At 39.4% G+C, this 22,621-nt stretch overlaps 1 protein-coding gene and 1 non-coding gene across 2 annotated transcripts in view; both read left to right on the top strand.

The window, feature by feature from the left end:
* Stt3b (STT3 oligosaccharyltransferase complex catalytic subunit B) overlaps positions 1-22,621 on the top strand; it is a 67,245-nt gene that overhangs the window by 37,481 nt on the left and 7,143 nt on the right. Inside the window, exons 4-13 of the mRNA XM_031345650.1 lie at positions 3,589-3,654; positions 4,617-4,716; positions 12,012-12,110; positions 12,984-13,130; positions 16,080-16,128; positions 17,430-17,584; positions 18,362-18,573; positions 19,858-20,045; positions 20,729-20,900; positions 21,655-21,828. Coding sequence (XP_031201510.1) covers positions 3,589-3,654; positions 4,617-4,716; positions 12,012-12,110; positions 12,984-13,130; positions 16,080-16,128; positions 17,430-17,584; positions 18,362-18,573; positions 19,858-20,045; positions 20,729-20,900; positions 21,655-21,828 — 1,362 coding nt within the window. The remainder of the gene's footprint in view (positions 1-3,588; positions 3,655-4,616; positions 4,717-12,011; positions 12,111-12,983; positions 13,131-16,079; positions 16,129-17,429; positions 17,585-18,361; positions 18,574-19,857; positions 20,046-20,728; positions 20,901-21,654; positions 21,829-22,621) is intronic.
* Positions 9,242-9,364, top strand: LOC116074071. The gene has a single exon (XR_004112050.1). It is a non-coding gene; the product is annotated as a small nucleolar RNA SNORA5 (small nucleolar RNA).

The following is a 22,621-nucleotide window of genomic DNA, read 5'->3' as shown; positions in this document are numbered from 1 at the left end:
TTTTTGTATTTTGTTTTGTTTTGTTTTGTTTTTAGATTTATTTATTTTATGTATATACACTGTTGCTGTCTTCAGACACACCACTAGAGGGCATCAGATCGCATTACAGATGGTTGTGAGCCACCATGTGGTTGCTGGGAATTGAACTCAGGACCTCTAGAAGAGCAGTCAGTGCTCTTAACCACTGAGCCATCTCTCCAGTTCCAAGCTGAATCAGTTTTTTAATGTCATTCTGATCTGATTTTTCTCTTCACGAGTAATTAGTAATGTGTGTCCACTTTGAGCCGTTTGTATTTCACCTCAGTTGTCTGCTTTGTTGGCACAAGTTAACTTCTGTCTAGTCTGTAATGATGTCTCATTTCTGCTTTTAATATTTTGTATCCTCCCTTTCTAGTTGATTAGTCTGGCTAAGGTTTATCTAGCTTCTGGGCTAATTCCCTCCCCCAATTATATTGATTTCTTGTCATTCAGAAAAAGATTACTGGACCCTGGAGAAGCTTTAAATTCAAAGACTTCATCGCTAAAGATTAAAGTTACACCTTGCTCATCTGTTCTAACCAAGTCTGCCTTTTGATTAGTGTTGGGTGAATTCACACTTAACAACACTTTCTGTGATTTGCTTTGTATTTGTAATGTAGCATCTTTCTATCTCTAATGTATATTTTTTAATTTTAGTTCAATTTTTTTAAAGTCTTTCTTGTGTATAGTGGTTCCTGTACATCTTGAGTACAGTCTGCCTCAAGTTATTATTAAGATAACTATAGTACATTTTAGCAGTATGGCTTGTTTTTCTCTTATTCCATTATCGTGTGTGTGTGTGTGTCTGTGTGTGTGTGTGTGTGTCACTAGTCTAAAAGTTCAGATAATAATTGTATATTTATGTATGTATGTATATACGTGCATATATATATATATATATACACATGCATATTTACAGTTGATTGCTTTTGTTTTGTTGTAATGGGTCTTAGGTAGCTCAGGCTGGCCTTAAATTTGCTGTATGGCTGAGGTTGGCCTTGAACTTCTTATTCCCACTGCCTCCCAAGTGTTGGAATGACAGACCTACATACCACACCGAGCAGCCTGCCTTCATGCTTTAATGGTAGTTTCTTAAGGCGAATGCTTTGCTTTTTGATTAGCGGTCAGTTAATAAGCATTTTCCCTTATGGTGTTTTTTCCTTTTTTTTCCTCTTCAGAATTTTTTTTTATCTTTATTTTTCAGTCTTTTGACCATTGTCTAATTTGGTTTTCTTTTATTTATTATATTTGTTGGCTTATTGGGGTTCATGGCTCTGTAGATTGTTCACCATAAAATTTGGAAAAGTTGTGATTTAAAAATGGGTACCCCACCCCATCTCTTCATAGTCTCTTTGCTTTCTGGAGTTTTCTGTGTGTTCTTTGAAGTGGATGTTTTTTTATTGATGAGTTTTCTTGTTCATTTATGCTTGTACTCTCAAATTTCTAGTTGCTTCTAGTTTTCTATTTCATGAGTACAAAAATGTACATATTCCACTTCATTATTAAAGCTCCCTATTGTAACAAAACAAAAGCCAAAGTGTTCTTTGGTTATTCAAGACAACATTTCTCTCTGTAGCTCTGACTGTCCCAGATCTCACTCACTCTTTAGACCCAGCTGGCTTTGAACTCACAGAGATCTGCAGCCTCTCCATCCCAAGTACTGGAATTAAAGGTAATTTATGATAGCTGACTGGCATCTGTGTCGTCTAAATCCAGCACCTTAGTCCATCCGAATCAAGTCTGCTGACTGCTTTCTTCCTCTGCAAACATGGTGCAGCCCTTATCTTGGTGAAGTAGCATGATAGGTAGTGCTAAGACTTTGGATTTTGTTTCATTTTTCTGAGCTATGCTGGATTGTTAAACCAGAACTAAAGCTGGCAACTCTGGTGTTTTAGAGTGATGTTATCTACTGTTATTTTATTTCTAACCTTTCTAATTCAGTTTAGCTTCCTAAAGATCACTGCTGTCTGCATAAATAATGTGTCCACCAAGGATTGGGTGGAGTTTATGTTCAAGCATTAGCACAGAGTTGATTAGTCTGGGGTGTGATGAGTACCTTCGAAGTTTCAACTGATTCTTCTGATAGTTTTCCCAAGCCGGTGTGTGTGCATGTGTGTGTGTGTGTGTGTGCGCGCGCATGTGCGTATGTGTAATGCCCTTATCTCAGACTGTTCTCAGGGCACTGTCATCCAGAGTCATGTCATTGGTCCCTGGCAAGTCTGCCTATCCTAATTATTCTTGTAACTTTAGGTGAACAGAGTAGTAGATGGCCTCGTGTGTTCAGTGTTCAGAGTTTGCCAAGTTCATGGTGACTGTCTGTCTGTCTGTCTGTTGCACTGGTACAGTTGTGTAATGCTGCTCCTCACAGGGCCATCCTGGGTTGTCCTCTGCTTTCTTGCCCGTTTTATTCTCCAGGCACTTTTTGGTTTCTCAGAAAGGATCCTCTGAGCATTACCATCTCCCTGGTGTCTGCTCCTCTTCCCGCTAGGGCATTTGTATCTGTTACTTTAGTCTTTAGCACTACAGGGTTTGTAATGACACTTCACCTCAACTCCCTTCTCCAAACTTTGTAATCACCCCTCAAATAGATTAGCTCAGGCTGGCCAAAGGACATTTTCTTGCTTTTAAATGGCCATCATTTTAATGTACATTTCCCCCTATTCTCACTGAGAGCAATGAACTAGAAATGCTTTCCTTCATCTCCCTCCCCACTTGTTGCTTCTTTTTGTTGTATTCGTTTTCATATTTTGTACCGAAGTCTAGATATTACCTGGAGTTAAGTACACTGTATTAAAAACCTGCTTTTAAAAGTAAAGACTTTCTGGAAATTAACTTAGGTTTGTTGAACGTACCTCTTAGCACAAAGAGACAGAAAACAACTTTTTGAATATAGACTTCTTTGTGATAGGAATTGTTCTTATCTTTTCTTAGGCATTCATCTTAAAGGTGATCATTTGCTGTGTTTTTAGGTCTGTGTCAGCTATTTTGAAGATGCTAGTAATTTGCTTTTTTAGGTAACATAAACTCATTTGGAAATTACTACTTTAAGACAAAATTGGTTGAACTTTGATTTATTTGTATATAGCCTTTCTAATATAAATTACTGAGAATTTACTTATGTATTGGGCCTTCTGGAAGACAGTTCAACAATATACATTTTAAAACATTGATTATGATAATAAAGCTTCTTATCGTAACCGTTAAGTTTTTCAAAATAGAAGCTTAGAATCATATATATGATCCTGAATTCAGATGAAGAAGCATAGAAGCCTAGCAGATCAACTATATGAAAATGTATATCTACTGAATGCATTTTTTAAGGCTCTAATTTGTTGATATTAACCATTTCATGGCAAAAAATGAAAACAGATAATTTTTCCTTATTTGTTCTTTTTACTTAAAACTAACCAAAAAAGAATAGGTTATAAAATACATCTGTTGAGCATTGTAAAGGTCCAGTCAGTCAGGCTAGCCAAGACTCAGTCTTCACTCAGTCAGTCAGGCTGGCCAAGCCTCAGTCTTCACCCGGAGCCTTTCCACTTTACAGTGACTCTGTGTGTGTTGTTTTAGGTGAAGTCTGTGAAGACCGGCTCTGTGTTTTGGACGATGTGCTGCTGCTTGTCGTATTTCTACATGGTAAGTAAGACCTGTGCCTGCAGTGCGCTCTGGCGGGGGATGCGTGTGGACTCTGCTTGTGTGCTCTTTACATTTTCCTTTAGCACCCCGAAGGTGTGCATGCACCTGTGCGTGTGTGCATGCATGTGTATGTGCATGTGTACTGATATTAGGGTCTTAGAAGTTACTTTGAAATATTTTTGTGTGCTAATGTATGTCCTCATAAGTTGATTTGATAACCAATGAATCTTTAACCTTCTAACTAAATTAGGACCTGCTAATCCTGAAAGACCTTCTTGTCTATTTTAAACATATGAAAGTCAGTCCCGAACACTGGCTTTTAAGAATATTTATCTAGACTGAGTATTCATGGTTACTCTGATTTTAAAAATATGAATACATATAATACAAATCAGTGATACATACATACATATATGTGTGTGTGTGTGTGTATGTGGTCTCACTTGTAATCCATCCTGCAGCTTCAGCCAATCAGCACTGTCAGGAGGCCCACAGTGTGACCAGGGGATGTGAGTGCCTTTAGTGCAGTCAGTAAACCTTCTTTCAGTAAATAGATCATCATAAATAGGTGAAATGAAAGCTTGTTGTTTCTGTCTAAACATTTATCGTCTATACTCATTTCCAGGACAACCTATTTCTTCTAGTTCAGTTATGTGATGTTCTTAGCCTTCCTATTAAATCAAATTTAACTTGAGCTATTCTTCAGTGAGTTTAGAAAAGCTTACTCGGTTTTTGGGGTCATCTTATTTTACTTATCAATAAAATAAATAAATAAATATATGTATATATGTGTGTATGTATGTATATGTATATATGCGTGTATATATATACATATATGAAAATTTCCCCAAATCCTAGTATTTTATTTTCTATCATGTTTAAGTTGTCATGACAAATGAGACATACTTGTTTTAGGAAGTGAGAGATAGTAGCCATGTATCTGAACCTCTCTTTTCCCATAGGTCTCTGCGTGGGGAGGTTATGTGTTTATCATCAATCTCATTCCTCTCCATGTGTTTGTGCTGCTACTGATGCAGAGGTACAGCAAGAGAGTCTACATAGGTGAGTGGCTCTGCCTCTAAAATGCACTCTTAGTAAACAACTTTTGTTTGTTCAGTATTGCCCATGAAAAGGTAGTCATTTTTTCTGTTTACTTGACTTTATGTTGACTACATGAGACCCTGTCACAAAAAAAGCAAAACAAAAAAACAGTGGGGGGCAGGGAGATGGCCCAAAACAAGCCTCATATGTTCACATGCAGTAACATGTAAAAATAGTTAATTTATGTGCCTGAATTTATTAATGAGCTGGCTTAGTCCAAGGTTTTGGGGTAGGGATCCGTGGGTAGAAGCATTTTATAGTAGGACATTCCTTATAGGGATGTAGTTATTAATGAAACTGCAGAAGAGCAGAAATATAAAATCTGTATTGTTTTATCAAGAATTTCACTTATGTTATAGTTAATGAGAACTTGGATATAAAATGTCAAATGGTGTAGGATTTGTTTCTCTCAGTGAGAGACACATCAGCTAAAACTTTGCAAAGTGACTTAATTATTTCTGGGGGCTGGAGAGAGGATAGGGCAGGAGTTAATAGCACTGACTGCTCTTCCAAAGGACCCAGGTTCAATTTCCAGCACTCAAATGACAGCTCACAACTGTCTGTAACTCCAAGAACTGACACTCTCACACAAGCATACATGCAGGCAAAACACCAATACACATAAAATAAAATTAAATAATTGTTTCTGTACTACAGTTTTTACTTGCTTTTGAAATTTACGTTGGTTGTTTGAGGTGAGGTGATTTGTTCTGTATGTCACAGGACAATGGTAAAGCTTATTAATTAGAAGCCGTGTGGTTGTACATTTGTAGTCTCAGTTCTAAGAGGTAAGAGGGTAGAAGTTCCAAGCCAGCCTTAAATGTGTAAGAAAGTTTTGCTAATTTAAAAGTAGCTTATATTATAGGAAACAGCTCATATAAATAGCAGTAATTACCCTAAATTATGGGGCAGGCAGAGGGCAGGCACACCATGGGATAGTGGTCAATGGTTCTCATAACACCTTTGAGTTTTCTTATATAACATGTTTGTAATACTTATTCCAACACTCATATTTTGATTGTCTAATAGGGTTTTATTACCATATAATATTTGGAATAATACCTTAATATTTGTATCACTATTTCCTGATTGCATTTGTTTAAATTATTTAATTACTATCATAAGTAATTTTGGTGGATTTGATCCAAGCTATTGGAATTAATAAAAAATGTATGATTTTATATTTGTGACAGGTAAAGATTTACCAAGATAGGAGATTGCTCTTGCGTCCTATAAACTAGATACGTTATTTGCATGATTGGGTTATTTATAAAAACATTAAGTGGTTTCCGTGCTTCCTAGATTGATCCTTTTAGCGACAATGATTGTTTTGAGTTTTACCTTCATGTTGTATGAACAGGGCCAGCAGCAGTGCTGAAAGACATTTGTCTTGGCCTCTCTTTTTTTTTTACAGGTCTTAGTGTGGGTTACAGTAAGTGCTTTCCAGGGGAGCCAGGAGCACGCATCCCTTGAGGTCTAGCAGTATGCTTCTGTCTTAAGACTGAAAATACGTAGAGCAAGGCCCTTTCTTACTGTGACTTGGATCAAGAATCTTTGCTTGATCAAAAGCCCTCTTCAATTAATAGAGACAGATTTCCATATCTACAGATGAAAGTGGAAAAATGGCTTTGCTTCCGTCATAGCTGAGCCCAGTATTAGATTGGTACCTGTCAACTTGCTCAGAAGCACTTCTATGTAAAAGTACATGAGATGCTTAGGTCTGTCTGAAAAACCTGCTTATAGTAGATAAGTAGGTGTTCTGTTCACTTAAAATCTATTACTTGGGAGGCTGGGGCAGGAGGATGCCCAGAGTTTGATGTCAACTTTGCTCACAATGAATTTCAAGCTAGCCTGGGGTAAAGAATTGCAACCTTCCCTAAACAAAAAGGAAAAGTCCTAAATGACTTTTAGTGGATTTTTAGTGATTTGTAATTTTGTTTAAATCCTTTTAAATCTGTTTTATTTGTAAATTATGTTTACTAATATTTGTCTGTTGTACTTTTTGACACACACTAGGTAAGTCTAGTTATTGCATAGTTGTAGGAGTGATTGAGTCACAGTATCTTGTAGCTGCCTGCAGCCATGCCTACGAATGGGTCGTCTGGAATGGGTCAGGGCCTGAAAAATTAAGGGTACCGGAAATGCGGAAAGGGGTTTGGAAAATTGAGACCAACACATGGTGTGCTTTCAGTCCGCCATCATTAATAAGTTCTCCTTGTTACAAGCCAACAGGTAGATAAAGCAAAACCCCTCCCCCAAGTCTGTCAGCAACTTGGCCCAATCAGCAGCTTTATCTTCAGTCTCTGGAGGCGGGACTCCTGGCATAACAGGAATTTACAGAGAGGCATGGCTATTAGCAGGAGGTTGGAGAGAGGCGTGGCTATATGTAGCAAGGCGGGGTCTGAGAGAATCAGCCCTCAGCTGTAGGAGGGTCACAATATCTCAGTTTTTAAAGTAGAATTAGCCAGGCATGGTAAGTTCACACACCTCTAATCCCCGCACTTGGGAGGCAGAGGCAGGCGGATCTCTGAGTTGAGGTGAGCCTGGTCTACATAGAGAGTTCCAGGACAGCCAGGGCTACACAGTGAGACTGTCTCAGCAGAAAGAAGAGTTGTATTTCATGAGTTTTCCCTTATAGTGTTCACATGATGTGTTCTTAATTTCCTTGTGCTCTGATGGTGTCTTATTAATATTTGTCAGAGCTAATGAATTGCTTCTGTAAGAAAGAAGTAGGATTTTAAACTTTTACTTTTAATTTTATTTTGTACATATCTATTTTGTTTTGTCTGCTTGTATGAGTATGTGTGCATGCCTTTGTGCCTGCTGAGGTCAGAAGAGAGCATCAGATCCCCTGGGACTGGAGTAAATAGACAGTTGTAAGCCATCGTGTGGGTGTTAGGAATTGAGCTCAGATCCAACTGATTGGATCTTAACTGCCAACCCATCTCTCTAGTCCAGAACTAGCATTTTAAATCTGGATATATCTCCTCTAGACTCCCATTCTTAATTTCCTGTTAGGTGGTAACAGAAGATACTTTTTCCATTTGAAAGTGTGATAATCTCTGCTCTAGTAGTTTGAGTAAGTCTTATCCTTGTGCCTTTACAAGTTTGGAGCTTATAAAATGTCTGTGTCAGTGACATTCTCTACCTGGTCGCTGGGAGCAGTGTCCCTGGGAAGAAGAGCGCGGATCTGGGCCTGGGCACACAGCCAGGCTTTCCTGCTGCTTGGAAGAACCTCGTTTCTGCCTTCTATTGCTGTTGCTGCTTCTCAGACATTACCAAAATTCTCAGTAACCAAAGTGCTCACAAAGTAGCAAGGTGGCTTTACTAAGTAAACTTTTCAACATTCTTACAAACTTTAATATTGTTTGATAGCAGTCAAGTGGAACTGATTGGATTCTAAGGTCTTTCCCTTCTGTATCTTGTCTAGCAGAAGAGTGATATTTTGTTAGCTATTCCTATTAAACACTGCCCAGGAGATAAAGTAACTTAGAAAGGCTGCAGGCCCTATGGCGGGTTAATGTAATGGATTGGTATGTTCCCAGACCCTTCTCTAAGTTTGCAGACGGAAGAGTAGTAGTAACTTAAACCTCCAGAGACGTGGGCAGGGAAAAGGAGAAAGGCAGCGTGCGAGACCTGACTGGAACCCATCTGAAGCAGACATGGTAGCTCCAGAATTCAGTCACTGAATGTGCAGCAGCCAAGAAAGACCGTCTCAAGGAGGAAGGTGAAGACTTCTAGGTTGTCCTCCACATGCATGCACTGTCACTCCAGAATAAATGATGGCCCAGAGAGTGCTGCCAAGTTGTAATGACTTATCAGTGAGGTATTGAAGTGAGCATGAGCACTCTGTCAACCTAAGGTCTCAGTGGAACTGGAGCCCAGCATGGCATTGGCCACAGATTCACTACCTGCTGTGCCACTGGGACTCAAGTATTTTGAGGGGAAACAAGATTAGTATTTCTATCAATTTCTGTCTGTAAACAGAGTTTCTTTGGGTAAAAATAAATTGTACATATGAAAGTCCAATTGTTTTAGGGGACATTTTTCTAACCAGGAGCTTAGTTTGCAGCACTGAATGCCAGGAACTGTGCTTCCACAGGATGGCAGTGTGGTAGCATTTTTGTGGTGTAATGAGTGATTTACGGTATCATTGGGTTGTGCACTTTCATAGAGCTCACTTCTTTGATGGACTAGTGTACAGGGTTAAGAAATAGGTCAGTGTAGCTGCAGAGAAAGTTGGACTGGCTGGGCTAGTGGTTTGCCAATGATTCCTAGTGGGGTTCCAGGAAGAAGCAGCACTGCGGGTTTGTTGCTGAGGTCCTGTAAGGATGGTGTGCCTTTTATGCTGCCATCCATTCCCGCTCCTGCCTACATAAGCCGTTAGCCAGATGTGCTGTGCTCTTAGTGCTCAATGCCTACCTAACTTAGAGCCAGCTTGGACTGGTCTTCACAGGATTCTCTGTTTTTAAAATGTCCCTATTGTTGCAGATAGAAGGTCTTTTTGAAAATACACTATTACTGGCCTAGGTGGCTGCCACAAAAAGTTCTGCTGCTCATGGGCCCTGGGTCTCCTAGAGCCTGGGGATAAGTTTGGCTGCAGACATTACACTATTGGGTGCTGTCATATAGTCTGGAGAAAAAAAGTACTTTATTTTTACAGTGGATAGAGGTTGTGTTTCTTCTTAAGAATCTATTTTCTTCATGTCTTTCAACTCAAGTGAATCTAATTTTCCACTTTCTATGTTTTAAACTTTTTAAAGTTTGTGAGACTTAAATTAAGATATTGGGTTATGTGTGCTATTTTATAAATTTAGGAAGTGTAGTATCCCATGTGAGGTAAACTTGTGATTTTTGGCACTGTTTGGAGCTTGGCTAGCAGTCCCAAACTTGATTGGGTACAAGTGGTTTCCTGTGTATTGAAGGGCTCTGTGAGGTAGGATATGTATTTCTCCTGTGTGAACACTTCATAGAACCCAGTGATCCAAAACAATCAGAGCTCAGGCTGCTGTGTGGGTCCAGTTCTTTTCAACAGAACTCTGGGTCATTCAAGGGTCCTGGCAGAGTGGCTTCACTGGCTGGGGTGCATGCTGACGTACAGGCCTTTCCAGCTGTGATGGCAGTTTCTATTACTTTGTTTGACATAAGCCAAGCAATAAAAACTTACCCTCTCCTCGCATTCATTTTTGACACTCTTCCTATTAACATGGACTCTATTCCTTTTGTTTCCATAGAGACTGGAGTCTTTTTATTGGTTGCCTTGGGTGTTTTCATGTCCTGAAGACCATCTAGAGCCTTAGGCCTGCTAGGCAAGCGCTTCCCTACTGAGCCACTCCCCACCCTGGTGTTTCCTTCTCCTTACTGCTGAGAATGAACAGAGAAGCCCGTGAAAGTGTAGTCTGCCTTAGCTCTGGCAAAGAGAACTGGGAAGTCGCAGTGTGAAGGACGTGGAGTTTTCTTTGGGATGTGGTGAAGACGGGTTTGCTTTGGGGTGATCATATGCTTGTTCGTTGTAAGGTAGTTTTACTGCCTCATTTTCTTCTCGTCTTTTTAAAAAGGGGAATCGTTTATTGTTTTTTAAATTCAGTTTGTACTGCCTATTATATTCAGTCCAAATCCTGTCAGTTTTGCTGAATTCCATATTTGTATTTCTAGGAGGCAGCCCTAGCCTGAGGTGATTGCAGTGTTTGGTGTGTGCAGGCCCCACTGAGAAAGCTCAGCGCTCTTGACACTCTTTCCTAGTGGTGTCTGTGTGTTGATGTTTGGGGGTTGGTTTCTCAGCTCCACATTGTAAGATGCATATTGATCATAGTGCATCTGCGGCTCTGATGTGGGGAGGAGATCACAGACTTCACCCAGCTCTCATTCTGTGTTAATGGAACTGAAGTATTTGATTTTTGTATATTTGGGGATCACATGGTAAATTTGTTCTCCCTCCCTCTGCTTTTCTTTTTTTCATTCTCCTGACTGTATCAGGACTTCAACACAGCTTAATTAATAAAAGAAACTTACTAGAAGGCTCCTTAACCACATAAGCAAATTAGAAATTGTGATAACTTGGATTTTACATGATTATTTCACAAAGGGCCATACCACTGCAGCATGAGTGTGTCTGCAGAGTTCACTTTGAATGGATGGCAGAGCTGTGGCCTTCATTAGTTCTGAGTCTTTGAAAACTCTCCCCACAAGCTCTGTCCCTTTCTGTTATATTTATGACCTTATCTTTCCAACACAGTAGTCATAACTTAGCAGACAGCTTGGGAACTCGTGTAGTATTTGAACTAATGGTTCACAATTTACCTTCTAAAAATGAGTTTCTTTTAAAAGCAGATAAATACAACTATAAAGGCAAAGAGAAGGGAAGCATGTGCTCTGTACTTTGTTGCACAGAGTACGTACAGCAGGCAGAGAGCAGGCAGTAACATCATTTATTTCGAAGGCATCCTAGACTTCCCTTTTTGTAGTGACTTATCTACCCAAAATGGAACATCAGGTACATTTATGAAAGTGATGTATATAAAGTTTATGAATAGAATACTATTTTCACATCAGCTTATTTTATATACCTTTTTTCTTCTGATAAAATTTTACTTTCAATGATTCTTAATACTTTCTCTGTAGTCAGATTGCCTAATCTTGATCTGTAGCCACATGAGTGGAAAAACTAGTCTTTGACACAGATCGATCGCCATTGTGCTCCAGCAGTTCTGTGCATTAGCATCTGTGTGAGCTGAGGAAGGGTAATGTGGCTTTCTGCTAGACTGACTTCTGTAACTGGGTTCTCTTCCTTTTTAAACCCTTCAACTTCTAGTCAAGGAGTCTTAGGAAAAGAAGGCACAAAATACTCGAGTTCCTGAGACTAGCAGGCATAATGATTGTGGTGGTGGTTGTGAGGCCATGAGTAGTTTGCATTAATAACCACAGTAATGATAGTTACTGCAAGTGCAATTGCTGAGTTTCTTGGCTCTTATCAATGATTACTAATGGTGAATTTTAAAAAACATGATTCCATTTGCTAGAAAGGTAGCACAAATCTCTGAAGCTGTAAGTGATGTCTACAAACAATACTTTTAAAAAGTGGATAGAATATTTATGGTCTATAATGCAACCAATATTTACATATCAAATCAACCACTTCAAGATTCTATTATTTAAGTTCTGTTAAAACTTTTCTGAAAAGATTTATTAATATGTTTATGTGTTGAGTATTTAATGGCAGTAGTAAATTACCCTTGTTTCCTGTTTTGTCTTTATAGCATATAGCACTTTCTACATTGTGGGTTTAATATTATCCATGCAGATACCGTTTGTGGGATTCCAGCCAATCAGAACAAGTGAGCACATGGCAGCTGCAGGTACGGAAACTAGTGTTTGAAGTTGAGATGAAAAGGCATTGTAAATATTTTGTCCACTTAAGATATATGTGTGACCTTAATCATTTTTCTTTCTATATTGACACTAAAATGAGATTTCAGGCTCTTTATTACATCATAATTTATAAGAGATTTCAATAATAATAGCTGGTGTATTTAGCTTTCTATTGCTGTGATGAAACACTGATTAAAACCTACTTAAGGAGGAAAGGATTCATTAGATTTAAGTGTCCTGCTCAGTCATCACTGAGGGAAATCAGGGTAAAAACTCTAGGTGGGACAATGAAGTAGAGGCCACAAGGGGTGCTGTTTACTGGCTTGCTTCCCAAGGCTTGCTCAGCCTGCTTTCTTGGACAACCCAGGACCCCCTGCCCAAGGTTGGCACCGTCCACAGTGAGATTGTCCCTCCCACATCAGTCATTAATCAAGGAGATACTCCCACACTCTTGTCCATCTGCCAATGTGACCGTCATTCTCAGTTGTGCTTTCCCTTCTCAGATAACTCTGGCTTCTGTCAAGTTGACAAACACGAGCCAGCACACCAGCACAGAATTAACTATGATGCTTTACATCTTTGCTGATGCATGGTAGTGTCGGTGTGCACAGTTGGCTGCTTTTTTTGTCTGGTACATGTATAAGAATTCTGACCACTTTGGAAAAAAATGTGCAATAGGATTTTTCAGGTCATTAATTGTGGGTTAGCTGTCAGGTGACACAGGAAATAATGGTAGGTAAGTAAGAGAACTAGTCCCTGGGGTGAAGGATACAGAGGCTCTGTGGTTTTACAAGTGAAAGTATTGAAGCAGCGTTGGGAAGTGCTGTGCTGGTGTTCACGAGAGCCTTCTCTTTAACCAGGTGTCTTTGCACTGCTGCAAGCTTACGCTTTTTTGCAGTATCTGAGAGACCGGTTGACGAAACAGGAGTTCCAGACCCTTTTCTTTTTGGGTGTCTCCCTAGCTGCAGGAGCTGTATTCCTTAGTGTCATCTATCTGACATACACAGGTAGGTGTCATCACCTGTAATATGGAAGTCGTGGCTCTAGATTACTGTTCAAGAACAGTCTTTCACAGGTTCTTCTCACACACTCCGTTTATCCTAATATCAAATACTGTATAATGTCAATAATTATCAAAAGTTCTATGTTGCGGGAATTATAAAAAAATTAACCCACCCCGCAAACTCCCTTTCTCGCTATGCCACATTCTTGTGCCTGCCAGTACCGTCCGGCCTCAACACTAAGTTCTGGCGGGTTCTTGTTTTTTTCTCCCAGCAAGGTGCAACATCTAGCTCATATGCAATGCTTTACACACCCCCACAATCATTCATCTAGCTAGCGTCTAGTACCTGGTAAGTAATTCATGACTCTTAAGGCTTTAATATCCAATCAGGTTTATAAAATAATAAGATCACAATTTACAATACAATACAATAATTTCAGAACCAAATAATAAAGACAATATTCTAACCCAGTTAATCGATTTTGTAAGAACCTTTGCTTGGTTGTATAACCACACGGGGTCTGACTCCATGATGAAGATCCTCCTCCTCCTGTTCCTGACCTTTCTCCTCCTCCAACTCTAGCTCAGCCTCTCTATTCCTGTCTAATCACAGGCCTGTCACTGCCCTAATGTGATTGGACAGAGAAAATGCAGCATTTCACCCTTTCTGTTCAATTTAAAAAAAAAAAAAAAAAACTTTCTCTCAAAATATAAATTGAACACAACTATTACATACATTGTAAATTATCTGGTATAAGGTATATCTGACACACTTTGCACCTGGCTATGTCTTGGGTTAGATTGGATACCATCTGAAAATCATTTTCTCAAAAGTAAAAAGCCTGGGCTAGCTAGGGAACTATGTAGTTTTTGAACTCCATCAGAAATCCAAGAACGACTGAATAATTGAGAACATATGGGCCTAACACAGCTTCCAAAATTTTAGCCAATTGATAGAGACTGCTGGACATCTGGACAGTCTCTACTTCAGAACGTTGGAGCATCGGTCTTCACCTTCTGGCCTGTGAGTGTCTGACAGACAAGAGAAACAGGAATATTAAGGTCTCGCCTACTCTGTCTCGGCAGATATAAGCTGTCCTAGGCCTGTGTGTCCCTTTTGGACAGTATTGTTTGTAGATGAAGAGGCAACTTTTGCCTAGTGGCTGTCTCACCACAACTCCAATGATGCTTAGTTTCTTCTTTGAATCTGAGAAAGGGGTGCTGTCAGGAGCAGACTAGTTTCAACAAGTGAATAAATAACATTAAACGTCACATTCTGTGGATTTCTAATGTTTTTGAAAACCAACTATCTATGTAAAGTAAACTGGACTATTGTCTGTTAACTACTCTCAGCTATTTTTAGTTAAAATCTTGAAAACACCCTAACAATAAACTCAGAGTCATGAATTTGCTAATTTGGCCCTAAACTCACAGGTCTAAACATCTCAGATCTGTCTATAATAACAGCAAAATAAGGACTGGGTCTAAGCCCTGTACTTTTAATTATTTAGTATCAATAAAAGAAGTTTATACCAATGATAACCCTGATTTTTGTATCAAAATAAATTTTGCACCAAATAGGAATGTATGACTCTAACTTAGTAACAATTATAAGGTTTTCTATCAAATGGGATTATGGCTATACAATTAATTCTGGCTATTTCCTCCCTGTTCCAAATATGACCATTTCTACATTTCTTAGAAAGACAACCAATCAGTAGCCCTCTCCAGCCTCAAAGCAGTTCTAAACTCAATAACACATTACAAATTACAATTTTACAAAAGTTTGAGCTGCCATTCCTGACTTTAGAAAAAACTAGCTTATCTTCATAGTACTGCTTTTCAGGTTCTTGTAAATCCACAGACATCCTTCCCTCGCTGGTTAAAGAGCCAAAGCTGTTGAATACTCAGCATCTGTGAAGGGCTAGTACTCGCTCACATCTGGTGTTGCACTCTCCCCTCTGCCTTGGAGACTATTGGCTACATCATTTCCGCAGGCTTTGGATTGAAATTACTTCCTAACCCTAGTTCACAAGTCTTGAACAACAATCCAGTTTTCCCTAGGGATAGTCTATATGCCCAACTGATGGACAGGCCCAGCATAGGGTGAATGGAGGTGTGACTGGAGTCAGAGACCTAGGTGTTTGAAAATACATTGGCATCTATAAAATAAAACCAACATTTGAACATTGTTTTAAATTATTCATAGTTAATAGTAACAAAGCTCTAAAATGACAAAATTGGGTTGGTACAGTGGCTCAGCTGGTAAAGGTAAACTTGCCATGCAACTGGTGACCTGAATGTGCTCCCTGAAAGTCAAGTCCAAGACCGAGTCAAGGTGGAAGAGGAAAACCAACACCCCAGAATTGTCCTCTGACCTTTATGTAGGCTCCATGGCTTGCAAAACAAACAAACAAATAAACATACACTAATAATAATAATAATAATAATAATAATAATAATAATAGTTATTATCATGGCATGCCCCAATACACACCAATGATAATGTTATTTTCTTTATTTTTATGTGTGTGGATGTTTTGCCTGTGTGTGTGTGTGTGTGTGTGTGTGTGTATGTGCTCAGTGTTCAAAGACACCAGAATGGGATGTCAGATCCCCTAGAACTAGAGTTAGAGGCAGTTGAGAGCTGCCATGTGATGTGGATTTCAAACCTAGATCCTCTGGAAGAATAGTCAGTGCTGTTCACCACTGAGTCTCTCCAGTCCCAAACCAAGCATCGTAGCATACAGGTGCATTCCCAGCATTTGAGGGTTTGAGATAGGAGGGTTGTTGGAAGTTTGAGGCAGACTGTGGTCGGATGGGGCTGTGTATCAAGGAGTCTTTATTTCAACACCCCCCACTCTGTGAGGGGGAGGGGAAGGGAGGGAAGAGGGGAGAAAGAGAATTTACAAAATAATGAAAAGACAGATAATTTCCTCTGTTTTCCTTCAAGGTTACATTGCGCCATGGAGTGGCAGGTTCTATTCATTATGGGATACTGGGTAAGTTCAAATATGCTACTTTGGCCTCCTACTCAAATAGCCTTTCTCCATGTGTTCCTATAGTGTGAGGAATTCAGTCATTACTTAAGTAATATTAAATACCCAGACTGAGCTGTTTGAAGTGAATGCCTGTTGTTTTGAGACATAAGTTCTGTATGCCTGTTCTACATAGACAACTCCTTATTGTTTTGTCAGAGCAGACACATTTGTATAATTTAAAGATGGGGACTTTTTAAAAAGGAATGAATGAAAAATTTACATTTTAAGTTTTGATTCTGATAAGGTGCTGTATTAAAGATTTATAAGAAGTAGGTATGAAGAACTCTTTGTATAATCACTTAATTTAAGCTTCTGCTTAAAAAATCTGAAATACACTAAGGGTGTATGGTACTTTTTTTTTTTTTGGTTTTTCGAGACAGGGTTTCTCATTGTAGCCCTGGCTGTCCCAAGTGCGGGGATTAAAGGTGTGGGCCACCACCTCCCAGCCTGGTACATTTTTTCTAAGAGCCTATATAAAAGGAACTCATTTTAAAACTTGGGTTTTGAATTAGACCAACTATTTCAGTGAAACCTTTTGTCTTTAAACTGATGGCCTAGTGCTACAATGATGTCACTGTCTGTGTGGTTGCTTTCTAGATGACCAGTAAAGTCCGGCCACCAGTTACTGATCAGGTGTCCTTCCAGTAGGCTACCAAAGGCTCCTGCACAATGAAATCACATAGAATAAACTGTTTATGGCTAAAACATTTGCTGACTTTTATCCTGTGGATCCAAAGAACTAGGGAGAAACAGTTACAGAATTGACTAAGCTAATTCCAGAGTTGGTGTGTATCCGTTGTGCTTAGGCTTTTAGAGTAGTTTCGACCTTTTTGGAATCCCAGAGTGCAAAGTGACTTGTGTTGTCACACCAATGGCAGCCCTTCCTTGTCTGGGAAGGCTTTGGAGCACAGGAGTTACAAGGTAAAGTGTTTTCTGCCACCAAGAAGACCCGGAGAAACTTGTCGGTATAGACGTAGGCACTAGAGTTGGACTATAGACACTGTCTCCCCGAGCAAGGGTTAGAACCAGAGCCGGCAGTTTCATGAGCCCTAGATAGCTCCACTTTAAGGGGACATATTTGCTCTAGTTTGGCCAGTGTGTACCATACAACCATGTCCCTAGCTACATCAGTTAAAATGCAGGTTTAATAAGAAAAGTTGGGAACGAGTGATGTCAGTGATACAGGAGAACTCGTTCATGTACAGGAAGGGCCTCCTGTTTTATCCTTTAACTGTAATAATAATGAACTTTTTTAATATCAGGTATGCAAAAATACACATTCCAATTATTGCATCAGTGTCTGAACACCAGCCTACGACATGGGTGTCTTTCTTCTTTGATCTACATATTCTTGTATGTACCTTCCCAGCAGGCCTATGGTTCTGCATCAAAAATATCAACGATGAAAGAGTATTTGGTAAGATTTTTAACGAACTCTTTGATTCAGAACAATTTTTTCCATTGAGATTACTCTGTTTTGTTTTTCTTATGTAATGTTCAAGAACATTTTTCCTGTTTTACAAAGGTGCTTAGACAAGAAAAATTAGTTAAATTTTCAGTGTATGTGTATTCTAATTAATACTTTTTAAATATAGACTTTCCATCCAACCCATGACTTCCTTGAATAGTTTCAGTAGCTTTCCATGATACAGGGGTCACATACCTCATTGGCTCTTCTGAAGCTCATAGCCTTTGGTCTGAGGCTGCCAGCACTTTCTTTAGAGCAGTAGCTGGTGGAGCCTGATGTCCTTTCCAGTGCTGCCTGACAGATGTCTATCCATTGTGTTCTTCTTATCCATGTTGGCTTTAAAGAAGGGTTTACACCAGACATAGGAGCTAGCTTTCTGAGGCAGTTTTGGTTCCATAAACTTAGGGTGACTAATGATAAATGCACACATCCATTGTCACCTGTCAGCTATGGATATTATAATGTATGAAGCATTGACAAAAAACAAATTACATTTAATTTTTCATATCTGTAATAATTAAATTTGAATGATAGTACATTTCTCTAAACTTTTTACTTAGTCAACAGTACTTATTTTTAAACAGGACTATTTGGTCAATATTAACAATTTAGAAACAGTTGCTTTGTGAGATGCCTACTTTCAGATGTATTCTGTACTGTGGTGATAAACATGTAGCTTCCTGGGACATTTTCCCATTCGGGTTGAAAGAGAGCCTGTCTTTGCAGTCGCTTTGTATGCGATCAGTGCTGTCTACTTTGCCGGAGTGATGGTGCGGCTGATGCTGACTCTGACCCCGGTCGTCTGCATGCTGTCTGCCATCGCCTTCTCCAATGTTTTTGAGCACTATTTGGGGGATGACATGAAAAGGGAAAACCCACCCGTGGAAGACAGCAGTGATGAGGATGACAAAAGAAACCCAGGAAACTTGTATGACAAGGTGAGGGCTATGCTATCTGCGTCTCCCCAGATGTGGAAGAGTCCCCAGATGTGGAAGAGTGCTGAAATGAGAGCATCCCGAGCTGGGCCTTCTGTAGTTTCTCTCCATTGCTTGCTTCAAAATGGAATCCCTAGTTGGTCTTTGAGCTCTAAGTAAACAGAATGGAATCGGAGCAGAGATTGTTGATCTCTTTTCTGCCAGTTGTTACCTAAGTACTTGTGTATGTTAGCACCTTTCCATTTCTGAGAGCACAGCTCATCAGATTTAGCCATGTGCACCAGTGCTTGCTCTTGTCCTTAGTCTGTGTTTCTGTGACCTTGTGTGGTTTTACTACCTTTGTGTAGTGAATGGGAGGGAACTTGGTGTTCAGAACTGGTATTTGATTAAACACCTGTTTGTTAACATAATGAGGAATTTAACCTGCATAATAGTAGGGCAAAGCCCTGTTGGACACAAGTGTGGGAAAGACTTAGGAATTAGTGCACTTGTCTTAAATAACCTGTTAGACTTCTCTATTTTAATACTGACTAAGCTCATCGATACTAACTAGCAGTGAAATGCTATAAATTGTAAAAATTTACTCACAGCCATTTCAAGAGTAAATTGTAAAAATTGGCTGGAATTCTTTCTTTCCTTACTCTGAAATCATTATAATTCATAAAGATTTGTGTTAAGCACATACCTGTTATTATATTTTATTTGTTTTTTTTTCTTTAATCATCATTATAACTTAGAGTTTATGGTTATTTTGTTTCCAACAGAGGTAGGTAGGGGCGTATGTGTGTGTGTGTGTGTGTGTGTGTGTGTATGGGCGTGTGTGTGTAGATGGTGTGTAAATGTGTGTGTGCAGGTATGTGTAGGTGAATGTAGGGGTGGGGTAGGAGATAGAGATTTGGCTAAATCTATAGTTTCTCTCCTAGTAACTTCTTAATCTGTGTTTTAGGTGGGCACAGCCATTTCAAGAGTAGAATAAGTTTATGTACATACTGGATTTTATTTTGTCAGAATGGAGATCCATGGTTAACTCCTATATTTAATTAAAAGCTGCCTTCTATTAGAGATTGTTTGCTCTGAGATCAGGTCCTGGAGTTAAGTGTATTTTCTGATTTACATTGAATTATAAAACAAGAGCAAACGTCCCCATTACCCATAGAAGAATATCTGGTTGCATCCTCTCTGACCCATGCATAGAATTATTTGATGTTAATACTCTCCTCCCTTTTCCCCTGACTGTGTTAATGAACCAAGTACAACAGCTTCCAACCATTTGCTCTGCATCTTCAGGCAGGTAAAGTAAGAAAGCATGTGACAGAGCAAGAGAAGCCCGAAGAGGGCTTGGGCCCCAACATCAAAAGCATCGTGACCATGCTGATGCTCATGCTCCTGATGATGTTCGCTGTCCACTGCACATGGGTCACAAGCAATGCCTACTCTAGTCCAAGTGTGGTCCTCGCCTCCTACAACCATGATGGGTAAGGGAGTAAATTGGCTAGGAGAGGGCTTTATAATATCCTTTAATCTAGCCCAAAAAATAATGTTTGTGAGACTCTAATCTTGATTCTCCTTTTCAAGGTGTAGTAGAGATATAACCCAGGGCTGCTCACATGCTAGGGCAACCCCACCCCTCAGTATACTCACTTTGTCCTTTGGTGTGGCCTTTCCCATCCCTTAGAATGGGTGCCAGTAACCAGTTTGTGCTTTTCTCCAAAATCTTTCCGCATTTGCAATTGTGTATATTTAGTGGACACTGCATCATCGTTAGTGTGAAACTTGGTAGAAATGCAAGTTATAGAGCCCACCCTAAGCCTTACTTGAGAGACCCAGCTAAAACCCGTGGTTTACCGTGCCCTGATGGTTGTAGTGACAGCGCCACATCTCAGCAAGAATACCAGAGTTAAGTTCATTAGAATCTGATATTTTACAAGACAAGTGATTTTATTTTTTTTATTTTTTATTTTGCACATTAATTTGGGAAACACTAATGTAGACAAAGCTCCTCCTTTTTTTTTTTTCCTCCTTGTAGCTAGGAGCTTTTGACTACCATCTTTAAAATGAAAATTTTTTACTGATTAAACACCTCAAAAATTTAAGCTGTCTCCTTCACACTTACAGACTTCATTTAAAATAAAACTGTGAGTTGTTTTTTGTTTTTCAGTACCAGAAATATATTAGATGATTTTAGAGAAGCATACTTTTGGCTGAGACAAAACACGGATGAACACGCCCGGGTCATGTCCTGGTGGGACTATGGGTATCAGATCGCTGGGATGGCCAACAGGACTACTCTGGTGGACAACAACACCTGGAATAACAGCCACATTGCACTGGTGAGCTCTCGGCTTTGTCGTTTGTTTTTAAAGAATAAAATGGCTCATCCTACTTAGCAATCAGAATTCACTTGTAATTAAATAGAAAAGATCCAGGTTAAATTCTTGTCTGTCTACGTATTCTTGTTTTACGAGTGGTATTATGTATGCATAATTGCAGGCTAATTTCTGGTAGCTTTGATATATTTAGCTTACTGAGACCTAGGCAAAATCTGAAACTACAAATGCTTGATACATAGTTTTTACACTGCAAATTTAAGAAAAGTCTTAGAAATATGAAAACAGGTATTTTACATTGTGCAAATTATACAGATGTGCAAATTATATATTTACTTTATTAATAGTGCATCTCCATAAATGAATGCCTTCTGTACTCTAACGTCTGAGTAGATAAATGGGTCTTAATAAATGAACTCAGCAGCTTTCGTGAGGATTGTAGCTAATTCTCCTGTCTGCTGGGCTCAAAAGAGTCTGTGCTATGGAAATCATGGGCCAGGCTCAGCCTGAGGTGGGGAGAAAACCATCTCCTTAAATGCTTGCCTATTTTCGTTTAAAATATTAATGCCCTAGAACTTAATTGTTAAAACATATATTCAGACTTTGACATTTCTGCCATGAAATGGTTATTGTAGTTAAGATGTTAGTGAATTCCTCTTTACATTCATAGAAATCATTTCTACCCAAAATTAATGTAAATCAAACTTAATTTCATCTTACAGTTAAAAAATATATACATTTAAATTTTATCCTACAGGTAGGAAAAGCTATGTCTTCTAATGAAACAGCTGCCTATAAAATCATGAGGTCACTTGATGTCGATTATGTGTTGGTTATTTTTGGAGGAGTTATTGGCTATTCTGGTGACGATATCAACAAGTTCCTCTGGATGGTTAGGATAGCTGAGGGGGAACACCCAAAGGACATCCGGGTAAGGACCACACCGTTCACAGGCTCTGCGTGGTCGCGTGTTCTCACATTTGCTCATTTACGTTCTTTTCCTTCCAGTTCTCACTGTTGCCCTGGCTGGCCTGGAACTCATGGAGCTCCTGCCTGGGCCTCCTAAGGATGGGGCTAAAGGTGTGCGTCAGCAGCACACCCAGTAGCTGCGTCCTGTCCTGTTGTCCTGTTACTCCTTTCATTAAGAATACTAATTGCACTTCCTGGATTTGGTACTGCCTGTGTGCTGTGTACCGGCTTGATAGCAGCTTATCTGTGAAAGTATTACCCACAACATGTGTGTGTGAAGGAGGTAGTGTGCTTCAGAATGGTGTTTGTGCACTCTGACATTCTGAAGTGAAGGTGTTGCCTTAAAGAACGCTTGTCCCAGAAGACACCCTTGTGATTGTACAGCCATCTTGCCCTTGCCAGGTCTTCAAGCTTTTTCTTCTTGTCTCTTGCTTTTACCCTTCGTTTGCATTCCCATTCTGCTCCACTACTAACCTTAATGTTTATAAATCTGAAAGAGACCAACAATCTAGAAATGACTGTCTTTGCTTTGGTCCTGTGCCTTCTTCATGTAACATATGACATTCATTGATCATGTCACTTTGTACTTTAAAAGCCCTCAACTGATAATGGAGATTGGCCTTGAAATGAAACAGATATGAGTTAGAACTGAAACTGCCGGCTAGGTGCTCCAGGCAAGTTACATTATGCCAGTCACTGTAAATGCTTTGAGTGTTGGATCTTTTTCTAGGAAATAGAATTAGTATGGTACTCAA

The sequence above is a fragment of the Mastomys coucha genome, unplaced genomic scaffold, assembly GCF_008632895.1.
Source record: "Mastomys coucha isolate ucsf_1 unplaced genomic scaffold, UCSF_Mcou_1 pScaffold23, whole genome shotgun sequence".
NCBI classification, from domain to species: domain Eukaryota; kingdom Metazoa; phylum Chordata; class Mammalia; order Rodentia; family Muridae; genus Mastomys; species Mastomys coucha.
The sequence above is the reverse complement of the archived record's forward strand: the minus strand, read 5'-3'. Positions and strand labels throughout refer to the sequence as shown.